Source organism: Cavia porcellus, unplaced genomic scaffold (genome assembly GCF_034190915.1).
Source record: "Cavia porcellus strain 051 isolate PalLab524CR breed Dunkin Hartley unplaced genomic scaffold, mCavPor4.1 scaffold_15, whole genome shotgun sequence".
In the NCBI taxonomy this organism is placed as follows: Eukaryota; Metazoa; Chordata; class Mammalia; order Rodentia; family Caviidae; genus Cavia; species Cavia porcellus.
In genome coordinates, this window is record NW_026947498.1 from 59,561,502 (window position 1) to 59,589,007 (window position 27,506).

A 27,506-nucleotide genomic window follows, 5' to 3' on the forward strand; every position below is an offset into this window, starting at 1 on the left:
TGAGATGTTAATTATCTAAGGTTGTGAAGCAAGCACCTCCCCTCCCTGGTAAGTGGCTGCAGTGTGGCAGACTGGGGCCCTTCCAGGAGGACAACCACCAGTGTCTCCTGAGATCACACCATGTTGCAACTTAGGACCCCGGGAAACCAAGAAAGCACCTCCCCTCCCTGGTAAGCCACTGCGGTGCGGCAGACTGCGGCCCTTCCAGGTCAAGAACCACCAGCAGCATCTCAGATCCACGCCATGCTGGAACTTAGGACCCCGGGAAACCAAACAAGCACCTCCCTTCCCTGGTAAGTGGCTATGGTGTGGCAAACTGTGGCCCTTGCAGGGGAAGAACCATCAGCAGCTCCTGAGATACACACCATGTTGGAACTTAGGACCCTGGGAAACCAAGCAAGAAGCTTCTCTCCCTAGTAAGTGGCTGCAGTGTGGCACACTACAGCCCCTCCAGGGGGAGAACCACCAGTGTCTCCTGAGATTCAGGCCATGTTGGATCTTAGGACACTGGGAAAGCAAGCAACCAGCCTGCTTCCCTGCTAAGCAATAATGAGCCGACTGGTGCATGGGCTGAGAGTTAACCACTTCCCGTACTCCCTTCTGCTTCCCCCATTAGCAAATGGTAACCAGAGATTTGAGCATCTCCTGGGAGGATGACCATAGCAAATAAGGAGGATTTCCTTCTACCATCTCTTCGAAGGCAAATATTTTTATTACTGTTTTTTTTTTATCAGTACCAGGGATCGAACTCACGACTGCCTGCTTGCAAGGCAGGCACTTATGCCGCTGAGCTAAATCCCTTATTCTGATTAATGGTACTGCTCTATTCAATATTCTGTTTTAATAAGTTCTATATTGTTCTGTATTTCATTTTATTTTGATATATATGATTGAAAAAACAACTATTGTAAAGCTAACAAAATATACTGTGATACCTATTACTGTTATCCCGGTAACCTGCTGTGAAGTTCTGTACCAATTTCACTGTATGATCTTAGTTGGCTTTATTCTGTCTTGTTCTGTTGTATTTTACTACTTTCAAAATAAAATTTAAAAAATTTAAAAAATAAAATAAAAATTATCTAAGGTTGTGCCATGAATTTGGGCTGAGTCAAGATTAGAACATACAACAGAATCATTTGTAATATATAACTAAAATTTTCTGGCACAGACAACCTCTATAGTGGCTTTTAAATAAACATTGTAAATTCTACTATTGTTATGAAGATTATATGTGATTTTTCATATAAATCCCTTGCTTTCATGTCTAGTACATAAAGAAAACTGTACTAAGTACGGGCTAGTTTTTTTTTTTTTTTTTTTTTTTGAAAGTGGTAAAATACAACAGAACAAGACAGAATAAAGCCAACTAAGATCATACAGTGAAATTGGTTTCTTTTTTTTTTTTTTTTGTCTTTTTCATTTTTATCGGTACCGGGGATCAAACTCACGACCGCCTGCTTGCAAGGCAGGTGCTTATGCCGCTGAGCTAAACCCCCATTCCCCCCGAACAGTGAAATCGGTACAGAACTTCACAGCAGGGTACCAGAATAGCAGTAATAGGTATCACAGTATATTTTGTTATCTTTACAATAGTTGTTCTTTCAATCATGTATATCAAAAGAAAATGAAATACAGAACAATATAGAACTTATCAAAACAGAATATTGAATAGAGCAGTACCATTAATCAGAATAGAGCAAAACAGTAATAAAAATATTTGCCTTCAAAGAGACCGTAGAAGGAAGTCCCCCTTATTTGTTATGGTCAGTCTCCCAGGAGATGCTCAGATTTCTAGTTCCCATTTACTAACGGGGCAGGCGGGACAGGAGAAGCGGGTAAGGGAAGTGGGATGTTTGACTCTAGTGTACCAGTAGGTTCACTATTGCTTAGCAGGGAGGCAGGCTGGTTGCTTGGTTTCCCAGCTTCATAAGTTCCAACATGGTGCCGATCTCAGAAGACACTGATGGTTCTCCCCCTGGAGGGGCCGTAGTGTGCCACACCGTCACTGCTTACCAGGGAGGGAAGTCAGTACTAGCTAGTTTTAATAAACATTTAATTTTGATATTTTTTAATCTTCAAAGTATTTTCTTTTACATGTAACCTACTTTTGGCTTTTCTTTTTTTTCAGTACTTTTTTCCCACCAGTACTGGTGATCAAACTCATGACCTAGCACCTGCCAAGCAGGCGCTTGTGCCACTGGGCTAAACATCTGGCTCCAAGTAATCTATTTTTGTTTGTGTCCTGAATAAGTCAGATGTTTTTCAGCTACCACTTGAACAAATTAATCAATCTAATCCAATTTATTGAATGCTCACATTTCATCAGATTTAATTTTGAGTTCCTGATATGCCTTAAAGTTATAATAAAAGGTAGCTTTTCTAAAAATAAATGTTTTGAGTTCTATGGAACTCAGTGGCAACTATGGTAAAGAATCTGTTCCAATGCTTCTAAATTCATGGCTTAAAGCTAGGATAAAACCTTGCAGAAGGGTCATAGCTCCTTCAAATACCTACAAGGCCATCATGTGGAAAAAAGGATTACTGTTGTTCATATAGCTCCAGAGGCCTAACTAGTAGAAGTGACTAGGAGCGAGGGACACATCAACTAAGATGAGAAATAGCTTTTTAATAATGAGACATTTATCCCCAAAAGAAAGTGTAGCCATCTGAAAGAGCTAGTTCCTCATGTCTCATAAAGTTGATATAAGATTTCCTAATCTTGCATTTCTAGAGACTTATTAATTATTCAATATTATGCCATGGAGCTAACTTCAAAGGCCTCCATAAATTGAAGTTTATAAACGTTTGTTAAACTTTAAAAAGAATCATAGACATTTTAAAAACAGCGCTTCAACTGAGCAGTTTAAAGTCATTAAAATTCTAGCTAAAATTATTGTTATGTTTTTCAAAACCTTGAGTTATACTTTAATTTTTACCCCTAGGCTCTTGTTTCAGTTAGCGTTTTCCTTTGTGCTATACGGTCTCACAGTCATTTTTTTTTTAAATAAAAAGTAAAATGAAGTCTAAGTCAGTCTTCCAAAAGTGCCCTTTTTCTCACTGCACAGTGATAAAACCTGATGCCAAAGGTTAATTTTTTATATGAAGGTTAGTTTTGATGTTTAAATGAATTACAGGAGTTAACTGAAATCAACGAACATGGTCCTTCCTTTAACTGTACGACAAGTGCTAAAATTTTAATCTTTAATCTTAAATCTTTGAACAAGATTATTTTTTCTTTACGTCTTCATTTTCCGTTTAAAATGAATGGACGATTCTCTAGTTTATGAGTAACTTAATGATGGAATAAATTGCCCAGTCCTCTCCAACACCTAATTGTAACCGTTCCTTACAGACCTCTCTTACTACTTACCTGCCTCAGTAAGCCTTTAACTCTGATCCCTTTATTTTTACCAGCAACTTAGAATCTGAAAGAAGTCAACCGCAGAGGCACAGCCGGGGCGAGGGTCTGGGGGAGCAATGCGTTCTGCAGGCACCTCGTCACTCTGAGTCGTCTTTGGACTGCTGCTTCTGGGACCAGACTTCAGGCAGAGCTGGAGACTGTCCTCTTTGCCATATGTACTTTTTATGACTGTACATATTTACGTACCTAACACCCACGACCAGGGAGAGAGCAAGATGACGTGAGCTCCGGCCGGAGCGCGGGAGGAATAAGGAAACAGGTGTCCAGCAGCGCGCGGGCCAGCGCCGCGCCCCTCGGGTCCTCTGCGGGCGGCAACCTGGGGGACTCGTGGCCCCTCCTGGGCATCGGGCTCTTTTGCTATTTGGTCACCCGAAGCCGGGCACGCGTCTATTTCACACAGTCCGTGTTTCCTGCTCGAGAGCTGGCCGGGCTGATTTTCTAGACTGCCTTTGTGTCACGGTGGCTTTGGTGAGGTTGGGCTGGAACTTTGGTCCGGGTGAGCGGGGGCTTCTCGGCGACGAGGACGCGGAGAGCTGAACGCTGGCGGTGAGCGCAGCCTCCGCTCCGCACGCGTGAGCTCGGTGGAGACCCCAGGCGGCGGGCGGTGTGCGATCGGGGGCTCCCGCCGGCGCGCCCCCGCCCCGCATCGCTGTGGCCGCGGCAGCCGGCGCCCGGGTGGGCGCACGCGGCTCGGAGGCTCCGCGGCGGGCTCGCCCCTCCCCGGCCGCCCCGCTCCGGGCCGGGCGCGGCGCCCACCATGCCCGGCTGCCCGCGGCTCGCGCTGCTGTGCGCGCTGCCCTGGCTCTTGCGGGCGGCTGCGCCCAGGCGCCCCGCGGAGGCCCCTACGCGGACCCCGGCGCTTGGCCGCTACCCCCGCGACCCGGCCAGGGGCGCCGATTTCGATCGTGTGTACAGCGGGGTGGTGAACCTCAGCACCGAGAGCATCTACTCCTTCAGCTACACCAGCCGGCCCGGCCAGGTAAGAGCGCTCCTCCCGCCCTCGACTCCTAGAACTTGGCAGGGTCCAGAGCCCCAGGCGCGCCTCGGGGTCCCCTGGGAACTGATCTTTGGAGACCACAGGGACCGACAGACCCTTGTTCCTTTTCTCCTGCGAAGCAGTCACTGCCCTGCCCAAGCTCCTGCCTCCAGCCTCGGGGACAGCGCAGCTTCATCTCGCGCCTACCCAGTCTGGTTGGTGCCTGGCATTTCTGGGCTTTCCAGAGGCGCTGGATCCCGGCAGCCTCCACAGCTCCTGGCTCTCCGCTGGCCCTTTCTCCAGGAAAGTCAAGATTTCTAGGTTAGCTGGAGGGAGGGATGGGACCGAACCTCTGATCCTTAATACCGTGCGGGAAACGGATCTCATTACACTGAGACAATTTGAGCTCATCTATTTCATAGTGCACCGAGGGGGAAAGCTACCTAGAAGCTAAAATGAAAATCAATCCTGGGAGAATGGACGAAGCTGCAGAACCTGTGTGTAGTCAGTAGTCACTTCCTGCCTTTCTGTAACACTCACATGTATGTGCATCTGAGATGCTGGGAGACCTGCTCAGAAGCACTGAATCTTTAGCCCTGCGCTGATGTGTCCAGGTTTTGATGTTAAATAAGGATGAATAATGGTGTGAAAGTTCTAGGCCTATTTCTGACAAGAGTTAAGCTGAAAAAGGATTGCTCCAGTAACTGTGACTTTGGCATATATATTCTGGTTATATAACATAAGGAAATGCATATAGTTAACTTCCCTCACCCTCACCCCCACCCCAAAAATACTAGCCTGGGAAGAGGGCTTCTCCAGTGTACCAATCTCTGACCAGTCTCTGGAGCTTCTTCCCATAGAAGTATGCCAATTCCTTACTCTCTTGGGCAATTCCAGAAACAGATGTTTGGGATACCATCTTATGCTTCCTTCTTGAATTCTCAAAAACCTTACTTCAAATTATGAAAGGGGCTTGTATTGAGTCAGAGGGACCAATGTGCCTATCACAGATTCCTTCCAGCTGTGTCCTGAATTCCCATCCCCAGCCAGACACCAAGTCCTTTGATGCTGTCACTATGGTAGCACAACCCTTATCCTGCCCTGTCCTTCTGTAACCTTCAGGCTGTGTGTTCTGTAGGGACAGAGAGGCTGTGTACAGATCCACTTCACTGTAGACACCTGGGAAGGAGCATTTTTAATTTCCCAAACCCCACTTCCTATCAGTGTGGGGTTCTTATTGGCTGGGCACATGAGGTATACGCCTACACCCCTGATTCCGGAAAACAGATACATCCCTGAAAACTTCATGACCTCTGGACTGTGGTATCAGCTTCACCCTACATCACTGGCAGGGAAACCCAGATGGTGTGTGCAAAGTAAATCCTGGAAGTAGGCTTTGATATCTCTTGCAGTTCTGCTTAGAGACAGACTGACTGCTTTTTAAATGTCACTTTTGCCTTTTCCTCTTTAGTATTGTGTCAGTTGTTGACAACAGCACAAATCTTTGTTGACAGTTGAGGTACCTGTTTGACTTTCCTAGTAAAACTTAAGTGACGGGACAAATCAGGTCATCTCTGTACTCTCTGACTTACTGCTATGTGTGGCACAGAAAAGGTTTATAAATGATTTTTCCAAAAATAAATATGTGAATACGGGTTAAATAATCTTTAAACTAGAGTTAAAATAAAATGTGCACTGTGTTAAATTTAATAGTTTCGAAGATGCAAAGTCACTTCAGATAAAAACAAAAATGAATTTTGTTTTTCATAAAAACAATTTTAATTATTATTATATCCTTCTAGTTTGCTATCTCTATGCTAAATGGCTTTATTTTGTGAAATAATTATGTGATTTTTAAACTATCATCCCACAGTGCAACAAAAAATCAACAACCACAAGCAGGCCTTAGAATTTTCATTAAAATGTTACCAAGAAAAGCTAACAAGAAATACTAAGTTGAAAGCCATGAAACTAGTATAACACGTACTTCAGTTATTTTAACATCAGTATGCACCAAGATAAACCAGATGTCAAACCTTACAGCTTCCTGAGACAAACTTTTAATATTCAAATAAGAGAGCAAAACCTTCAACCCACTGACTGCTCTCCTCTCTCCAGCCATATTTCTGTTGATTTCTCCAGATCATTTTCCTGATCTGTCTTCCCAAACCCTTATTCTCAGTTATTACTAATGGCCTTCTCTCCCTTGCCATTTGTCCCTTGTTAGATACCAGTTACCCCTCTTTTTAAAGCATGAACACATAAGATGTAGCAGAATTTTACTGAAAATTTGGAATAAACACAAGAGAATTAAATTACTGCACAGGATAAGTGACAGAGTAAATCAGAAATCTAGGCAACATTGTCTTAACAATTAAGCTGTGATTCCCTATTAGGGGGCATTTCAAGGTGGTGACTGTTTCCTGTCACTCTTACCATCTTTTTGGCTGGCCCAGCACTCTTTGGCCTTCATCCTCTAAAATTTTGTTGCTCTCCCTTGTTGAGCAATTTTTGCTTCCATTGCCAACCCCAGACTCATAAAGGAACTCTGTTAAATAAATATCTGTGGTCTCCAGAGCAGAGGGTCAGATATGATTGGTTTCCCTCTAACCTTTCAACAGGCAAGACTCTCTCCACTGCAGGTCAGCGCCCACCACTATCTTCAGTCAACTAAGATTTTGGTTAGAAAAATAGTCTTGTTTTTGAGCTTTAATCTTTTTTCCACCCCTTCCTCTTCAACCTGGAGTTGTTTGCTATTATTTTTCTTTGCCTTGAAGAGCAGTGTATTCTAAGTATAGTCTTTGGTGAAGACAGAGTTATGGGAGCCCTTGTTTCTAATTTCCCATCAGTCTCTGCATCTCCTGCAACAAATGCTATCCCAGAGAATGATTTCTGCAAGCATGTGCTAAGTTAGATGAACTCAGCACTAGGGAAAGTCTCAAGTGCCTTGCATAGAGAAATGTAAATATGAAGTTACCACTTTAAAAAAATGGAGTGACTAGCTTTAAAGAAGAATAAAAATAATAATTAAACGTGAAGGTCAGACAAGGTCAGGTTAATTTGCTTTCTCTGGAGAAGAAGTTTCTAGAAACTTTTTTTAAAGAGGAGTAGGGTTACACTGCAAACAGGATTTTCTGTAACTACAAGTTTAACCAAACAAGAAGGAAATCGCCTGGTTGGAAAGGTCACCAGTGATGTTTGACTGGAACAGGAGACACAGACACATCTCTGGAAAATGAAAGCGTTCTCATAGACACAGATGGAGGAAGCAATTAGATGTTTTTGTCTGAGCCAGAAGGTGTTAAGAACCCCTTAAATAAAGATCTAACCACTCTACCACAGGCTGTCTTCAAGGCTCTCAGTAACAGCGTTCAATGTTTGCAATACATTTTGAAACCTTTCCCTGGGAATATCTCTTACTTCCTTAAACTGAGGCATTTATCTTTCATTGACATACACTGTACTTTTTCTATAGCCAAGGAACAATCCTTGGCTATATTAATATTAACTAGTAGTTATATGTCTAGAGCAAATTATACTAGTCTCTTGAATCCAGACTTCAAAAGTCTACCCAGCCCCTAAAAATGATGAGATATATTTAGGTAACTTTACTATAGGTAACTTTACTATATACAGACTATATATTTGTTGGTGCTACATCCACGGATTGAACTTATCTCAAATTGAAAATACTCAAGAGAAAAAAATCTGTGTCTGTAATGAACACGTACAAAATTTCTCTGGGCATTATTTCCAAACAATATAATGTAACAACTATTTAAATAGCATTTTATTGCACTAAGTATTATAAGTAATCTAGTAATTTTAGTAATGCTGGGAGGATCTGAATAGATTATAGGCAAATACTATATCATTTTATATGAGGGACTTGAGTGTCCACAGAATTTCAGTAAGAGTTCTAAAGCTGATCATTCACAGGCACTGAAGGACAACTATACTGCACATTACCAGTTACACGGAAGAGTTAAAAATTTGGGTGTGGTAGCCTCAGATACCTGGTGCAGGGAAAGTTTGCTCTTCACATGCTGCAGCCAAGAAGTGGCCTTTGCTGCCCTCCCACATCCTTTTACTGAACACAGCTACTGCTTGTTGGAGAAAAGAATCATCTCATTACCACATTTTCTGGATGAATAGCCCTGCAATGATGAAATAGCACTGGCAGATCCAGTGGTCTCGGCAGGGCCTGTTTCCTGACTTTTAGGCAGCCACTTTCTTGCTGTGCCCAAAAAGGGCAAAGAGAAGCGAGATCTTCCTGATGTCCTCTTAGAAGCATATGACTGGTCTGTTTATTTGGAGGAGCTCCAGTATTCTCCTTCACTTTGGAAGTTGTCCCCTGGCTTCCAGCATAGACTCTTCAGCCTCCAGCACATTTTAAGACAGAATATAGGACTTAGGAGAACATAGCAGCATTGTGAAGAGAAGATAAACAGCCTCTCTGAGATTTAGCCGTCCAGATACTGGAATATAGCAACATGAGAAACAGAAGAAGGGAAGTGGGTCCCCAGGACCCAGAAAGGATTTGAAATGAGATTTGAAGCCTAGAGAGAGAGTGAAGAGACAGACCTTATGCAGCAGAAGGACGTGGCAAGCAGCACTTTCTCCCAGTGCCCTGATTCACTGCATGGCGGGTACTGCTCAAACCTGCAAACATACGGTGCCTACTGGTGACCCCAGAGACCTCCACAGAGAAATACACTAGTGGAATGGAGTAATGGGTGCAGCAGACTGCAGGGGCTGGTGAGTTATTTGGGTTCAGATGCTCTCAGAAGAGAGCAATTGTTCAGTAGACATCTTGCAGAGGGGCCAGCTGAGCTCAGATCTCAGAGCAGCTGTAGCATGGCTCCAGTGTCAGGGTAAAGTGGAACCAAGTTCAAGCTGGCAGGAGGTCAAGGAGCCAAGTTCAAACTGGCAGGAGGTCAAGGAGCCAAGTTCAAGGTGGCAGAGGCACATGGACATTGCATGCTGAACAAATTGGGTTCTAGCCTCACTTCCAGAAACCAGCCTGAACTTCAGTGGAACTAAAGGTGCGGGCTTGCTGGGATTGTACACTGTTCTGCTATAAATCTATAACTGGTTTGTTAGGAGTACTCAACTTGGATCTGGGCTCTAGCTGTCCATCTGTCTACCAGTAATAGCAGAGACATGTCTTGACGTGTATATATATTTTTTTTCTTGATTGCTTGTTCTTGTTTTTATGAGCACTGTTTCCAGGTTTTTTTGTTGTTGTTGTCATTCTATTTTGTTCTTGTTTTTACTTCCTCCTTAGCTCTTTTCCTCCTGTCTTTTTCACCAGTCTCCCAAAGTTCGTGTAATGTTATTTTGCCCTCCAGCCTTGCTTCTAATCTCTTCCTGTTCTGCTATTTCCCAGTTTTCCACCCAGCCCTTTTTAAATTTTCTCCCCTGAAGGTAAAATCAGCATATTGAGAGAATATATACTGTATACAGGTTTCTGGATTGTTTAGATTTTGTTATATAATCACAAGGATGGTTGATATGGTTAAAGGTGGCAAATGAATAGTGACACAGTTTTTTATTTTCTAGGCTACATTTCATGCTATTGTTATGGCTGATTGCACCACCTTAGCCAATGGAACATGGTTTTTCTAATCAGTTGTTCTGCCTGGTATATCAATACTGACATTGACTCAAATTCATAAAGACTATTATAGGCTAGTGCCTAAGAACCAGGGGCTGGGCCAAGTAGGCAGCAACTTCTCAACCCCAGTAAATTGAAAAAACAGGATCTTTTTTTTTTATTTAAAAGGAAAAAGAGAAAAAAACCAGAACAAAACAAAACAGTGTAAGGGTACAAGTAATACAGAACTACAAAAAAAAAAAAAAACAGTAAGATATCACCAGTTAATAGATTATACACTATCATCTTTGAAACGGTTATTCAGGTCACAGGATCAAAGCATACAAAGTGAACATTCAAACAGTGAGACTGCAAATAGTTGTGTTCAATGATCCAAACAAAAATATTAATATGGTCATCTATTTAACACACCTAAACACACTTAAAAACAGGATCTTGCAACAGATTCAAAACCCAAAAGCCCACTACGCTTGTGAGACATCTCTGAGAAGCAGTCATTTCCTAAGGATTCTAATTCTTAGTGATAAAGCTATCTTCTATAAGCAGTTTACAAGCATCAATCCAGGAATTAAAATTTAAAGAAAATAGAAAATTAAAAGACACAGAAGCAAGATATAACCCTAAACTTTCAGCTCACCAAAGGCAAACCCAGGAGCAATGAAGTGGAACAGTTAGAAAGCCACCCACCTGACTTTCTGAAGGAGGACAGTGGAAGTAACAAGGCAGATAAGTGAGGCCATAGACAAAAATCAAATCAGAAATAATTTCTCAGATAACTATAGAGCTGTTGACCATAAAAGGTGGTTAGTGACTCTAAAGAAAATACAGATAAAAATAGAACAGCTAAGGGAAATGATGTAAATCATGAATGCCCAACACAGGAAAGAAATAGAATTCATGACACAGGTTCAGATATCCAAGAGATTAAAAATTCCATGGAAATAATGTACAACAGAATGAACAAATATGAGGACAGAATAAAAGCTATGGAAGACAGGATTACAGTAAGCAACGATGAAAAGAAATATTTCTTAAAAGTAGTATGAAATCCCCAAAATCCACCCAACAGCTGCTAGATGATGCAAAGAAAAAGAATACAAGATAGATCAGAGTTAATGAAAAAGTGAGAGCAGAAACAACATAAAAAACCTGTTCACAAAAGTAATGGCAGAAAATTTCCCAAGCAGGGAAAAAGAATTTGATATACAGATAAATGAGGCATATAGACACCGAGGCATACAGTAATCAAGTGTCCAGAAATTCAGTAGAAGAATAGAGTATTGAAAGCTGTAGTACAAGATATATATCACCTATAAAGGAAAGCCCATCAGAATCACAACACACTTCTCAACAAAAATCCTCAAGTCAAGGAGAGCTTGGAGTGAAGTATTTCATTCCCTAAAAGATAACAACCTCCAACCCAGGTTGATGGACCTTGCAAAACTATCTTTCAAAATTGATGGAGAAATAAGATATTTCCATGGCAAACAACTCTTAAAGAAATTCATGACCACCACAGTACTCCAAAATGTCTTGAAGGACATTCTAGAAGGAGATAATCAGGACTACAACTTCATCTACCCCCCCCAATAATTAATCCACCGGCAAGGCAAGGAATTAAACAGTGAGGAAAAAGAGTGAACCAATGACAAGAAAATAACGTGATAAGGATAAGTCAGTACATACCAGTTACAACCATCAGTGTAAATGGTCTCAATTCACAAGTCAATAAAAACAGACTGGCAGAGTGAATCAAGAAGCAAGATCAAACAGTACGCTGCATATAAGAAATATTTAATTCCAAAAGAAATTCACAGACTGAAAGTTAAAGGATAGAAAACAACACTCCATGAGACAAGAATCCAGAAAAACACAGGAATGGCTATTCTGTTTTCAGGCAAAGTGAATTTTAAACCAAGACTGATTAAGAGAGACAAAGAAGGTCACTACATTCTTGTAAAGGAAACTACCCAAGATGAAGAGATAACAGTCATAAATATATATGCACAAAAGCCAGTGCTCTCAAATACATAAAACAAATATTAATGGACATGAAAAAACAAATGAGCACTAATACAGTTAAAATAGGGGACCTCAATGTATCATCACAACTAGATGAAAAAAAAAAAACAAAAGAATAACAGAACTGAACCAAACTTTTGAAGAAACAGACTTACTTAGTAGATGTCTACAGAGTGTTCCACCCCACCAGATCAGAATACACATTTTTCTCAGCTGCACATGGAATGTTCTCCAAAATAGACCACATACTAGGTCACAGAACATTCTTAAATAAATACAAAGGAATTTAAATTATCCCATGCATATTATTAGACCATCAGGCAGTTAAATTAGAAATCAGTGGCAAGAACCTCATAAACAACACCCTCTTGAACAACCAGAGTCACAGATGAAATTAAAGAAAAAATTAGACAGTTTAGCAAGGCAGGCAGCACCACAGTTCCTAACTTGAAATTATACTACAAAGCTACTGTGATAAAATATCATGGTGCCTGCAATCCCAGCACTCAGGAGGCTAGGCAGGAGAATCACCATGTATTCAATACCAGGCTGGGCTATTTAATGAATCCAAGCCAACCTGAATTACATTAGGAGACTCTGTCTCAAAACAAACAAGCAAACCTGAGGGTCTATGCAGATTAGACGATGCAGAAACAACCCCAAACACACTTAGTCACCTTGTCTCTGACAAAGGAGCCAAACACCTTCTCTGGAAGAAAGATAGCCTCTTTAATAGATGGTGCTGGAAAAACTGACTTTCCACATGCCAAAGATTAAAACTAGACCCATATCTTTTACCACACACTGGACTAAAATAAAAATGGTCAAAGATCTAACTATTAAAACTGAATAACTCTGCTGATGAGAGAATAGGTAGAACTCTTGAAGACATTGCTGAAAAGACTTCATGAACAAAACCCCAGTCACACAGAGATTATCACAAGTCAACAACTGGGATCTCATCTTATTAAAAAGCTTTAGCATAGCAAAAGAAACTACCAGCAGAGTGAAGACACAAACCAAAGTGTGGGAAAAATTTTGCCAGCTCTTCCTCAGACAAAGGACTAATATCTGATCCCCTAAATTTAAAGACCCAAACAAAAACAGGCATCTAAATGGGTACTTCTCCCATAAAGAAAAAGAAATGGCAAATAAATATGTGAAAAAATGTTCAGCATCACTAGTCATTCGAAAGTTGCAAATTAAAACAATACTGAAATTTCATCTCACTCCAGAAAGAATGGCTGTTTATTATCAAGAAATCAACCAGTAGTAAATGCTGGCAGGGCTGTAGGAAAAAAAGAACACTCCTTCATTGTTGGTGGGAGGCTAAACTGATGCAACCCTGTGGAAATCAGTGTAGTAATTTCTCAAAAAACTAAAACTAGAGGTTCCACTTGACCCAGAAATTCCTTTTTGGTATGTTTCCAAAAGAATTAAAAGCATCATACCACAGTGATGTATCCACACCCATGTTTATACTGGCACAGTCTGTAACAGCTAAACCTTGAAACAGTCTAAATGCCCATCAATCAATGAATAGATAAAGATGTGGTTTTCTTTAATACAATGGAGTTCCATTCTGCCATAAAGAACAATAAGCTTGAGACATTTCTAGCTAAATGGATGCACTTTGAGACCATACTAAGAAGTGAAATAATTTGAACACACATGTGTAAATACAACATTGTCTCTCTAATGTGAGAAACTGAAAGTGTAAATAAGGACCAAAATGTATAATAGATAACATTGGAAAATGGGAAGAAAATGTTCAAGTAGGAAGAGAAACAAGGGAGGGTGGAGGAGGAAAGGAAATAAAGGACAGAAAAAAGAGCAGAAGCAATAATGGAAACAAAGTTTTTGTACATAAGGAGGAGAAAAAGATTGAAGGGAGCAGGGGGCAATGGGAAAAAAAAGAGCAAGCAAGATATGTCAAGTACAGGTGCAAGTTCCCCATGATCAGCATTATTGTTTCCTATCTCTAAAATGTATCAAGAAAATAAAGACTTTTTAAAAAAGGAATTTTCAAAAAAAAAAAAAAAAGAACTTCCCCTCTTTTGGTCCAGGATCCAACCCAAGAGTACATACTGTGTTTAATTGTCATGGATTTGTTTTATCTCCTTCATCCAGAAAATTTCCTTGTGCTTTCTTTTTCTTTCAGGACTTCATTATTAGATTCAGGGTAGTCACTTTTCTGAGAAACACCACAGGAGCAATGTTGTGTACTTAAGGCATCATATCAGAGTCAAATGACATATTGAGTTTTCCTATTACCCGTGTGTTTAAAGTTGGTTACTTGGATGAGCATGGCTTTTCTCATGCTTCTCTACTGTTAAATTACTATTTTCTTTAGATAAACAGAAACTAGTATGTGGAGCAATACCTTGAGCTCGTGGAAATGTCTTGTGTGTCATCAAACTTGCAGCTCCAAATCTTAGCATCCATTCATTATTCTTCCCTGAATCAGATTCCTAGTCATGATTACCTAATACATAGCTTCTCCTATATTTCTCACATCTACTGTAAGAATTCTTTATCTCTCATTTATTTATGTTATTTATATCATTACGGACACATAGATTCTTATTTCCTGTTATGGTTTGTGTCTGGATGTCCCTCCAAAGCCTCATGCAGTCACTGTGGGTGGGCTTTTCAGAAGCAGCTGAATCTAGAGTTTATGGTTGTTTCATTGTCTAGTGCTGGGGTGTGAGAGCGTCACACGCGGTTGGGTAGGTAACCTGCATACAGTATAAGGCAGGAAAAGAGATTGGCTTCCCACTTTCTGCTCTTACTGCTTTGCTGTCTTCTGCCTCTATGAACAGCCCCCCCCCCCGCCATGCCACCCTGTCTTGGAACCAACTGATTATGGACTGAAACTTCTACAAACCATAAGCTAAATAAACGTTTCCTCCTTTCATTTTGGGTGTTAGGTATTTTGTTTCAGCAACAAGAATAAAGTAACCAAGACAATTCCACTACTCATTGCTTTATTCACATTTTAAAAAATCTTTTTGTAAATAGCTTACTATTCTAACAAGATTTTTCCTTTCAGTTTGATTGTTTGATCATTTTTTCATGCCTATATTTTGTAATCTTTGGAGATACCAATATGCAATCCATTAACCAGTGTTAATCTCCTATTATTTTGTTTTGAAATTCTGTATCATCATTTTTATTTTTAAAATAAAAATAGTAATAAAACAAAAAATATTTTTCCTTGTAAAATCCACTAAATTCCAGGTATACAGTGGATATATGAATATCTCTTCCTCTCAACCTAACCCAGGAAGATTTCTTCTCTTCCCTTCCCATCACTAGCAAAATAATATTTTAATGACTGTTTAGTGTCACCCACAGACACTCAAATTGTAGCATTATCAGTTATCATCCAAATCATCTCTGAATCCCATCAACCAGATCATCTGTCAGGGCCCAAGTATATCTGCCCCTGGACCAAGTATAATAATTTTCACTTTTGAATTTGCAGCTGAAGGAAAAAGCACAATATTTCATGAAAAACTAAAAACCAGAAAAGTGAAACAAATTGTATCAGTGCCAGATGAGGCAAGGATTCAGGAATGTCTCAGGTTCACAATTTTATCCATTCAAGTTATGAGCTATTGATTTCCCAGAATATTTTTTATAATATAGATTTTCTCTAGTGGTTTCTAAAATATGATAAAAATTCATTCCTGGGTGGTACAGTATGAAAGATTTAATACTTTTTCTTGTTTTTATATAATTTCTAAATATTTCACAACAAAGATGTTTTACTTTTACGTAGGCAAGAGCAATAAACAGCTAAGCGGCAGAAAATTACTGGGGAATAGCGTGGGGTGAGTCCTAGGAGCTGTGTGTTTTATCCCTTTCTCTAACTGTGGACCTTCAGCAAATCCTGTTCCTTGAGCTACATTTTTATCAGTGATGAGAAGATTACATTTTTATCTTTATTCAAGCTTTAAGATTCAGCCTTCTGATATTTTTATTCTATGTGTCAGATTAAATTTTTTTCTTAACTACAGACAGAACAAACTTCTTGTCAAACAGAAAATTTCTAACTATCTGTTTTATAAAATCTAGGACATAAAAGCATTATTGTTTCTTTGAAACTTTTTTTTTTCATTTGAAGAGGACCCATAGAGTTCTTCATTGCTTAGAAGTGGTATGGGTTTGCTCTGCTTTATTTTTGACTTCTGCCTGGATACATGTGCAGATGTGCTGAAGCTGTATTTCCGTTCTCTCTTTATTTTTTTAGCTCTTATTCCTGCTGACTGCCATGTCAATAAGCTTGCTATCATGTTGGGTTTATTTATTTAGTTGTTCTTTGTTTTATTTTTGCTGCTGTGATGGTCCTTCGGGGAAGGTATTTTAAGCACCTGATACAATATGCAAAAGTTTTCAACCTTTCAAATTGGTTACTTAAAGTATCTTCAGTGTAATGTCTTATTGTTGACTTCATCTAAAAGAATAAGAGATTAGAAGATATTTGTAATACCTTGAAACCTTTTTAGTGTCAGAAGATGCCAGTGTTTCTGTCTGCTTTTACACAGAAGTAACCAAACAGAATTGATGTTATTACATGTTGCCATGCAGCACCCCTGAGTATGTGATTCAGCTTTTCCTCTATTAACTCAAGTTCCAGAAGTTTATGTCAATACACCAAGATGGTGCTTTCATGACTCAAAGGCACATCTCATGAACTATTTGGATTTGTGCCTCTCCATCCTTTCTGATTACTTGCAATGGAAAATACTGAGTATAATATGGAGCTGCCTGATGATATAATCATGGTCTTCTACTTGGTGGGGGTGGGAAGAAGATTACACAGATTTATAATCATTGCTTTTTTCTTTTTTCAATCTTTTGAAAATAGAAACTCTGAGGTTTTATTAGTACTTTAATTGGCTACACTGCCTTATAAAAAAGAGCACGGGGTCCTATGTTTTTTTAATTGAAGTCAGTAATAACATTTTATTCTGTTAGGTCCTCAGCCTAAGATCCTCTGGATTTCATATATAGTAAGTTTCTAGGAATACATGTAAAAATCATTTATATGGAAGAAGCAGCTGATTAACATGTTCAAGGATAGCACAGGGTAGGATCCTTTGATAGCTGAGCATTAGAATACTTGCCTAACACGAGCGAGACCCTGGATTCTATCTTAAGCATTGCAAAAAAAAGAAAGAAAGAGAGAAGGAGGGAGAGAGACAGGACAAAGAAGAGGAGAGGACTGGAGAGGAGAGGAAGCATTCCATTCCTAGGGAGGGAGAAGAAACATTGTATAAGTTGTATGTTTATATAGCTAATGTAAATTATATATTAAATGCTACTAGTAATAAAAATTGTTAAAATTTACTTGCTGAAGTAATTTCTTCTCATTCCTCTCCTCAGTTTATCTGAAATGACAATAATATACAAAGAAATTGATTTTACCATTGGGAAAAAGGACATGGTGATACTAACGTTGTGCAAGGCTTTTTAATGGGTGTATGAAAAGAATAAAACTGGTTTGACAATGTCTGACAGTGAAAACTCTGTTCAGAGACAGTTGAATACAACTCTTCTTTTCTGCTAAGAGCACTATAGTAATAATCCACTTAGCTGTCACAGTATCCAAGGAGTGAGGACTCTTCTTTCTGTTTGGACAGCTGAAAAGCTTTCTAAAAGTTAGTTCTCAAACCATAATTGTAAGGCGCCTTCTTTCAGAAACAGTATTTTGCAGCTCATCTCAAAGTTGGTCAGAGGTATCACTATGTAATTAGGAATTTCACCTTTGCTTTGGCTAGATACCGAGTGTTTGAATAAAATATTTTACTTTTGAAAATGCTAACAAAATTAAAGTTTATCTCTTATCACTAAGTAATGTGTTCTCTTGAGACAAAGGATTTTCTGTTTATCTGAGGTACTTGTTTGAAACCATGGACCTTCAACAGTATGACAAAAAGTTTGTTCCTCCCTCTACCTAATCTGAGATGCAAATACTTTGTTTCTTCACTAACATTTGATCCTCACCTGCCACACTGTCTTCCGTTATTAACATCTTGCATTAATGTGCCACACCAATGGTGAACCAATAGTTTACCTTATAGTATTCATTATTAAAGTCCATAGTTTATATTTGGACTCATTCTTAGTGTTGTACAGTTCTGTGACTCTGAAGAAATGCATAATGTTATGCATCTGCCATGATGGTATTATACAGAATGGTTGCACTCCTGAAACACCACCATGTTCCTATTCATCTCCTCTCTTCACTTAAGCCCCTGGTAAACACTACTTTTTATTATCTCTATAGTTTTTCCTTTTTAACAATGTCATGTGTTTGTGAAGGAGTTTGGAACATATCATCTCAAAATATGTTTTTCTAGTACATTGAATTTTAAATAAATTAAGTTAAAGACATTTGAAAATAGCAGGTGCAAGAAAATAACTCTGGCCATTCTGTTTCTCAAAAGCAGGAAATAGAATTCTGCATAAGAGACACTCTGCCTATAGTAAGAAGATAGTAATCATCTTATCCAGGATGGGAAGCTGAGACAGGAGAGAATCTTGTTAGACTAGTCCTGGTCTTAGCCGCCTCCTCACCCGGCCAAGTACTCAAGCCCATGACTCTTTGATTTGCCACATTTTAGCACTTTATCACTCTTTACTTTGTATAAATGCTCAGCTCTATATATTTGTCTTCGTTTCTTCATGAGGGCCTCCATATTATGTCATATGAGTTAACATGAGGTGAATTTTGATTTCCCTAAAATTGGAATCATACATCACGTAGCCTTTTAAGACTTGTTTCAGTAACTTAGGAATATGCTTTTAAGTTTCTTCATGGTTTTGGTTGCTTGTTAGTAGCTTGATGGCTGGTTTCTTTTTAGTGCTAAATAATATTGCATTGTGTAGGTAGACTACAATTTGTTTCTCCATCACCATATTGAAGAATATCTTTGCTTCTCTCAATTTTAGCCATTATAAAAATGATGTAGATATTTGTGTGCAGGTTATTATGTGGAGATAAGTTTTCAACTCATTTGGTAACTAATTACCCAGGAATATGAGTGCTGGATCATATACTTTTATGTATACTTTTATCAGATACATGTCCTATAAAAATGTTCTCCCTCTTTATACTTTGTCTTTTCATTTTCTTAATGTCTCACAAGTCAAACATTTTTAAATTTTAATGAAGTATCACTTATCAACTTTTTTCTCAAAAATCAATTTTTGATGGTGGATCTAAAAAGTTATCATGAAATCAATCAGATTATCTGGGTTTTCTCTTATGTTATCTGCCAGAAAACTTATAACTTTGCATTTTACAGTTTGGTAGATATTCCATTTTGGAGTGCATCTTTATAAAGAATACAAGGTCTCTATCTAGCTCATCATTACTATTTTGTTGCATATGCTGTCCAGTTTCCTAGCACCACGTGTTGAAAAGACCCCTTTAAGTTTTTAGTCCTACAGTGTCATATACGTGTTTGCATTGGTAGCCTGCTGTGGACCACAGGCTGTGAAGCAGCCCTACATCTGGTGCTCCATATTCCTACTACCATTTTCAACCTTCCCTCCTGGTTCTAGTGTCTACTATTCTCTTCCCTGTCCTTTTTTCCTGTGGATCTTGTATTTCTTTGCACCTCTCATCCTGTTTAGCTTTCTGATTTCTTCAAATGGTCAGAAATCAAGGTTTTCCCTCCTCTATGAGTGTGACTCCCTCTAGTTGTTTGCAGCATGGGTAACTGCAAAGATACTGTTATATTCATCCCAGATGAGTTCTGTTCTTTTGTTCCTAATTCAGAGCTATGATGAATAATCTGAGTTAATAGGTTTTGCTATAGCGCTTAACAAAGAATGAAAAGCACACGTTTGAGCAGTCAGCAGACGTGTTGATTTCTTGTGCCATTTTTCCCTTTACGAAAGTCAACATGCTTCCCTTTGTCAAGTGTGCTTAACTACAGAAATGCAATCGGTCTTGCATTTAGACTTTTTCTGTTCTTCTTTTCCATCATAAAAAGAAACCTATATGTAATATCCCTTGAAACCATAAGAAAAGAGTAACTGTTTTTTAAACCTAAAAGCCTTTTTTACCCAATGTCTTCTCACTTAAAGAGAAAACAATGACAACCAGCTAGATAAATTACTTATCCAAAATCACAAACTAGCTTGAATTACAACCAGGAATGTAACTCAAGTTTCTGAGGATATTTTCTCAGGGTATTTCAGCTAAAATACTCCGCTTCCACCAGAACACATCTATTAGTTTGACAACAACAATAAAAATAACTTTCAGATATAATAAGCATACTTTCTCAGTCAGGTGGGTTTTTTCGTTTGTTTGGTTTGTTTGTTTGGAGGGTTGATTTTTTTTGTAGGGTTTGGAGGGTTGTTGTTGTTGTTTGTTTGTTTGAGACAGAGTCTTACCATGTAGTTCAACCTTGAGCTTATTTGTAGCTTAGGTTGTCTTTGAACTCACAGCAGTTCTCAAAATCACAGCAGTCCTCTTGCTTCAGCCTCCCAAGTGCTGGGATTACAGGCATGTGACACCATGCCAAGCTCAGTCATGGCTTTTGACTGTGCAATTTAAGAGTCATATCTGACCCTTTACAATTGCTGAAAGTAAAACAAATGGTCACTAGTCATTGTTTTTCCCATGCATAGTCCAGGTATCCTTTGAACTGTGTTTCTAAGGCCCCAGTGTAGGCACTGAGTCTGATTGTGACCTTTGAAGATTTTCTTCAGTGTTTCAAAGAACCACAGCCACCACCAACCATGATCTGGTACTGAGTATTTTCCTATACTGACCCCTGGGACTCCCAGAGGGCCAGTCTTCATCCCTTTGGGGCTTTTTTTTTTTTTCATTAACACACAATGTAGCATCATGCAGGTAGCCTATATGCCATTTCAGAACAGTACTACTCCTGAGAACTGGTATTTCTGGATCTCCACTAAGCAGCTATGAAGATAAGCTGTGACAAACAGGACTGACTATTTCTGTCCCTCTAGATTAACTGCCCTGTTGTAGATAAAATGACTCACAACTATTTTAATTAACTTCCTGGGAGCATAAGTTGTAGGCCAAAAATGTTATCATGACAAGGCCCACAGTTTGATTTTGTCCTTTTCCCTACTTGTTAAAAAATCTTATGTTTGTCTTCTTTCTCTTTCCATATGCCCTTCACCAGAGAGAAATAATTATGGACTTCTAAGGAGAGAAACAGTTCATCTGGGTAACAAAGGGAAAACAAATTGGGAGATGGAAAGAGAAGAACATTGAAGTCTAAGCATGAAAAGGGTTCAGGGAGATCTGTGGACAGTGAGGTTCCAAAATGACTGTTAGGACGAGGGAAATAGGGAAAGAATTGAGGACATGGGGTCAGGCAAGATTCTTGGCTACAAACAACTGAAATCAACTGGCTAACTGAAGCAGAGAAAAGAAATTCACTAGAAAGATATTGGGTAGGTCTCAAACCTGAGTTATGAAACTCAGACAATATTTGAGGCCACAGGAAATTACAACAACAGCCATGCAGCAAGAATGGTGTGCTCAAGATGCTTGCCCTGGAACCTTTCCCTCCATAACCATTAGATATGATCACTGCCACGTACCCCATTGGTGTCACTATCACCAGTGAATTCTGAGTTTCCCTTCACCTTTGTATGATTATTCATGATTGAAAGTACCAAGTAGGAGCATCCAACTATCCAAAACAGGTAATATAGACCATTGCCCTAGGGATCCACAGGCAGCCTTGGCTTCCACAATTCTCACATAGTAGGGCAGAGTAGAAGAAGTTCCTCAAAATATGCAACATTTTGGCATGTTGGGGCTGTTTAATAGCCCCCAAAATAACTTACCAAAGTCCTTATAGATTGTGCTCAAGTTACGACATGTTATGGTTTGTGTTTAAATGTTTTCCTGAAGTTTCATGGGGTCACGGTAGCTGAGTCTAGAATTTGAATTGGTTCTTTGTCTAGCACTGTGATTGGTGGTTGAGTACTACACCTACCCAGGGGTGGGTAGCCAGCTGTCTTAGTTACTTTTTACTTGTCGCTGAGACAAAATACCTGAAGCCCAAAGTTGGGAAAGGAAAGGTTTATTTCTTACAGTTTTTGGAGGTTTCAGTCCACACTCAGTTGGCTCCAAGACAGGCAGGCATGGCTGGGCTCCAGTTCATGGTGCCTGCCAACAGCAAACTCGAACCAGCAAAGAGAAAAACACACCTTCTTCCTGCCATTACATCACATCCTGGCTCCACCCCTATGTGGGTGGAGCACTGACACCATCAATCCAAGCACTATACAATGAACCATCACATATGAACAATGCAAACTCATGAAGCCTGGGGGACACAAATATAAACCATGACACCAGCCTACAATATAAAGGAAGGAAGGAGGCATGCTCTTCTTCTTTTATCATTTTGGCTTTGGCCCATGAACGGTTGCACCTTAGCCATGCCACCCTGCCTTGGAGTCAGCTGAGTATGGACTGAAACTTCCAAGAACTCTGTGCTAAATAAACCTTTCCATCCTTCATTTTGGGTGTCAGGTGTTTTGTCTCAGCAATGAGAGAAAAGTAACCAATACAGACCATTTATTCAAAAATAGCAATGTGGGATTCTAAGAAGATGGCAGAACAGTAGGCAGCAGAGTAAATAGCCTCTCTGAGAGAAACATCCCAGATGCTGGAATATAGCATTCTGGAGGAGAACAGAAGGAAATAAATGGGTCCCCTCAATCCAAGAAGAAACTAAAGTGAGAATCGAAGCCCACAGATAGAATAAAAAAAAAAGAAAGAAAAAAAAAAAAACCTAAGCAGAAGGCAGTAGCTGGAGGCACCTTCAGTAGAGCTGGTCCCAAGGTATGAGAAGCACCATTGGAATCTGGAGATGCATGGTCACAGTGAAGCTGGTGGCTCGCAAGCCCTAAGGCCTTGACTGGGAGACACAGTGGTGGAGGGGAACAGTGGCCCAGAGAACTGCACTGGCCAGCCGTGAATGGGGGGACCCAGTCCTCCCACAGGAGTAGGTGATTGGCTAGGTACCATTTTGGAGTCAGAAAGGATAAGCCCAGAACCAGAACTGTAGCTGGCTTTGTTCAGCCACTCCCAGCACAGAGCAGATTGGTGAGAATTGCTTAGACTGAGTCCTGTGCGTGGTCCAATACCCAAGACCAAGGTTTCCCTAAAGCTATCCCTAACCAACCCCCCGCCCCCACCTGGCAAACACTAACATGGTGAAGACTCCCTGTGGTTACCCAGCTTGGAAGGGAAGGGCCAGCCTCTCCTGCCCCTACTTATACTCCAGTAGTCACCAGCAGATTGGGGAAAGCAGAAAATGATAGAAATCCCTAGACAGCACACTTCAGAGTAATTATAACCAATGCAGGAAGTACTGGAGACCCCACTACCCACTTGTCCAGAAGAAACCCAGGAACTTGACAAGAGGAAGAAACAAAAGGCAGTCTGTGGCTTCCAATCAAGCAGTACTGGTCCAAGAGAAGTAAACACAGAAGAGATTGGGAGTCACACACCTGCAGTTTCTGAAGGAACAGCAATTGACATAAAGAAACAACTTTGTGAAACTATAAAAGAACTTAAAGCAGAAATACTATTATAAGTAAAGGAAGATATAAGAAAAATAATAAAAAATATTAAGCACCTCTAAAGAAGACACAGGTGAAAGAATAGAGGAGCATTAAAAAAGGAGGGAAACCTTCAATGAAGAGCACACACAAAAAAAACTTAGAATACATGAAAAAGATTCAAAGAGCTTACCAGGAAATTAAAAATTCCATTGAAATCTGGCAAAACTGCTTGAAAGAAACTAAAGCTAGACTATCAAACCTTGAAGACAGGTTTGCAACTTGCGATCATGAAAGGAAAGATCTCTTAAAAATAACAACGAACCAGGAAGTAACAATACAAAGATTAGAAGGTGACAAGAGGATCTATAATTTAAGAATAAAAAATGTGAGTGAAGAAGCAGGGGTAAGCACAAATGAAATACAAAGGCCATTTATAGAAATAATTAAAGAAACCTTTCCAAATGTAGGAAAAGGAAATGATACTCAGATAAATGAGGTGTACAGAACTCCAACCAGCTATAACCAAAATAGATCTACACCCAGACATATAATAATTAAAATCCCAGAAGTTCAACACAAGAACAGAATATTAAAAGCCATCAGAAAAAAGAAACAGTTCACCTATAAAGGAAAACCCATCAGAATCACAACAGACTTCTCAACACAAACCATCAAATCAAGAAGGGTTTGGACTGAAGTATTCCAAACCTCCAACCCAAATTTATGTACCCTGAAAAACTATCTCTCAAAATTAATGGAGAAACAAGATGCTTCCATGACAAAGAGGAACTGGAGGAGTTCGTGACTACCAATCCAACCCTACAAAAAATAATGAAGAACATTCTAGAAGGAGAGACGAAAAACACCAGGATTTCAGGAACAGTGACAGAGAACCTCACTGAATGGGGCATACATTGGAATGAAGGGGAAAAGTAGACAACCAGTGGCAGAAAAATAGCATGGCAAAGATGAAGCAGAGAAAGTTATCCATAATCACTAATATAGATGGCTTTGATACACTAATAAAAAGAAACACAGGCAGAGTGGATCAGGAGATCAGGTCCATCAAGGTGCTCTATATAAGAAATATAACTAACCTGAAAGAGGGTTTATAGACTGAAAGTCAAAGATGAGAAAACAATGCTCTATGTGACAGGGAACCAGAAAAAAAGTGGGGGTAGCTTGCCCATCAACTGCAGATTGGTTGGAAACTCATGACACTTTTATACAAAGGAGAACTACTCATCTAAAGGAAGGAAAACCTTGAGGCTCTTGAAGATAAATGGAAACAACTTGAGATCATACTCAGGGGTAAAAAGGCTCAGAATCACTGAAGTGAATAGCGGGTTGCCTCACTAATCTAAAAACTAAAGAAGTAAATGGATACAAAATGTACAATGCATCCTGGGAAAGTGAAAGGGGAAGGACTAAACAGGGAAGGCAGAGGACACTGTTAATCTTGTATCATGATTTGAAACCCATATTGTTTTCATCGCTCTGTTTAGTTTGGTTATATTCTGTTCCAGTTTGTCTATTTGTACTAGATTTGATGCAGGATATACTATGGTAACCATTTTTCATTTCCTAATTTCCTTAATTTGAAGCCCTGTATTGCTTTTACTGTCTTGTTTTGACTGATTTTATTCGAATCTGTTGTTTGATAGTATCAAGTCTGAGGGTATCGGCAACTACTTTGAAGACAGTAAGATTCATTATGATACCCATTCTGGTTTGATTACTATCTTTTGAAGTCCTATAATGTCTTCAATGTTTCATTTTTATTGATTTTGTTCTGTACTCTTTTGTTCAACTTTATTATGCCTGATGATATCGGCAATTCTCTTGACGATAACAAGAGGCATTATGGTAACCTTTGTTGATCACCTTGTGTTTTGGTTTTAAGTCATGTACTATGTCCATCCTTTTGTTTTGACTGACCCCATTTTGTTTTGTCTCATTCGGTTTTATTCGCTTTAAAATAAAAAAAAAACCACAAAAATAGCAATGTGGACCCAGACATAGGTAAGGATCAAGATATGGTAGGGAAAAAAAACTGGGACCCCACAGCCTTTTATCTATATGAAGGGGAACATCTCCTTTGAGTTTCAGAGCAGAATTCAGGAAGGGTTTGGCACCTCATCCATAAGTCATTGCACAGTTAAGTGGCTTGCTCACCTAAAAGTGGCCTCCAAAAGGCCCCTTTTGTTTGTCCTGAGAAATTGTCTTTGAAGACTGAAAACATTTGAAATGATCAATTTTGTCTTATGTAGAAACAGTTTCCTTTAGCTAATACTACACTCTGACAGACACTTATATAAAGTTATAAATGATGGCAATAAATTCTGTACAGAAATGAATAGCTGATATACATCAGATCATAATTCTTACAACCATAACAGTAATCTTCTAGTGCTTTTCCATCTTCAGAGCATTAATTAATTAAGTAGGCTTCAGAACAGCTGTAGAAGGAACTTAGGGGCTGGGGATTTAGCTCAGCGGCATAAGTGCCTGCCTTGGAAGCAGGCAGTCATGAGTTCGATCCCTAGTACCGGTAAAAAGGAAAAAAGACAAAACAAACAAACAAACAAAACAAAACAAAAACAGAAGGAACTTGCCTGCAGTACAATCTGCACATTAGAAACAATCTAGGCAATAAAACCTAGAGTTCAGCCTTCGACCATAAAGTAATCATTTTTACCTGCTTTGTACCTTCATAGCAGGACACTGAGAAGGAGATAGAGATAGGAAAGATAAATAGGAGAAAAGAAATCATGCCCGGCTGAGCAGTCAGCTACCCAAGAGAATAGTGAACCAGCATGGGCTACTGACTGGCTCCCAGGAGCCAGGCTTGGAGATGCCAAAGCCAGACGGAGACCTGTGGGACTGAGAAACCAAGAAAAACATGTGAGACTCTGTGGCAAGATAGAAGATGGGGAACTGTTGGAATGGTGGCCCAGGCAAGGTGGCCCAGGATAAGCTAGAGTCTTCTGGACATACCTGTTTCAACACCAGCTCATGTGAACATTATCTAGGGCAGCATTTCATAAGGTGTACTCAAGAACAACTGTCCTATGGGATAAGTTTGGTATTGTATGCAAAAGGGATCCTAAGCATAGGGTAGCTTAGCCACGTTCTGACCACCAAACCCCATTCCTAAGTGGAGGAGTTCCCCATATCATGAGTGGCAGCAGGAGGCAGAGCCCCTTCCATGCTGAATCTGCATGCCAGATACTTTTGCTCCTCCCTCCTTTAGTGGCCATGACACTCAGGAATGAGCACACGGCCAATCAGATCTGCTGTCCCCAGACTGGCTTGGGAACTCACAAGGGAGTACCTGTTTGGTAGCAATCGAGACAACACTGGGCAATGAAGTGAGGTGCCTAAAACCTCCACTGTCTGTTTCCTTTAGCGTAAGTGCCGACCTCTATGACCTGCAACATTCTTGAGACATAATGGCTATTCAGGCACCTCATGCTTCAAGAAAACTGATCTTCTCTTAATTCTTTAAACATGCTTCTCTCTCTTCCGCTCTCTCTTCTTCTCTCCTTCTCCTTCCCTTCCCTATGTTTGTTACACTATTCCGTTTATTTGGACATTATTTTCACTCTGTCGTCTCCCAATATTTTTTTCTTAACTGATCATTTAGGAAAAAAAATCCCCCAAAAGGCTATGCTGTGTGCTTCCATAGAAACTTGAATGCTAATGAAATGGTTTGTTTAACTGGCATTCCACGTGGAAACCTCTCATCTCAGTGAAGAAAGTGACTGTGTCTGTGCTGCTGACTGAGTTATCTCCTGTGTCCAGAGCAATGCCTGCCTCAAGATAGGGAGCCAAATATTTATTGAGTGAACAAAGTTCATCCTAAAGTAGTCAGAGTCTGACTATAT

General features: G+C 39.7%; 1 protein-coding gene across 5 annotated transcripts in view; it reads left to right on the forward strand.

Annotated features, from left to right (window-relative positions):
• Window positions 1-4,153: 4,153 nt before the first annotated feature.
• Window positions 4,154-27,506, forward strand: part of Sidt1 (SID1 transmembrane family member 1) — a 97,929-nt gene continuing 74,576 nt past the window's right edge. For 4 of the 5 annotated variants that reach the window (XM_063224987.1, XM_023564884.2, XM_063224988.1 and 1 more), the window contains exon 1: window positions 4,155-4,403. In XM_063224987.1, coding sequence (XP_063081057.1) covers window positions 4,182-4,403 — 222 coding nt within the window. In that variant the 5' untranslated portion in view covers window positions 4,155-4,181. Of the gene's footprint in view, window positions 4,404-27,506 lie in introns of all 5 variants that reach the window. The other variant, XM_063224990.1, reaches the window with a different exon arrangement.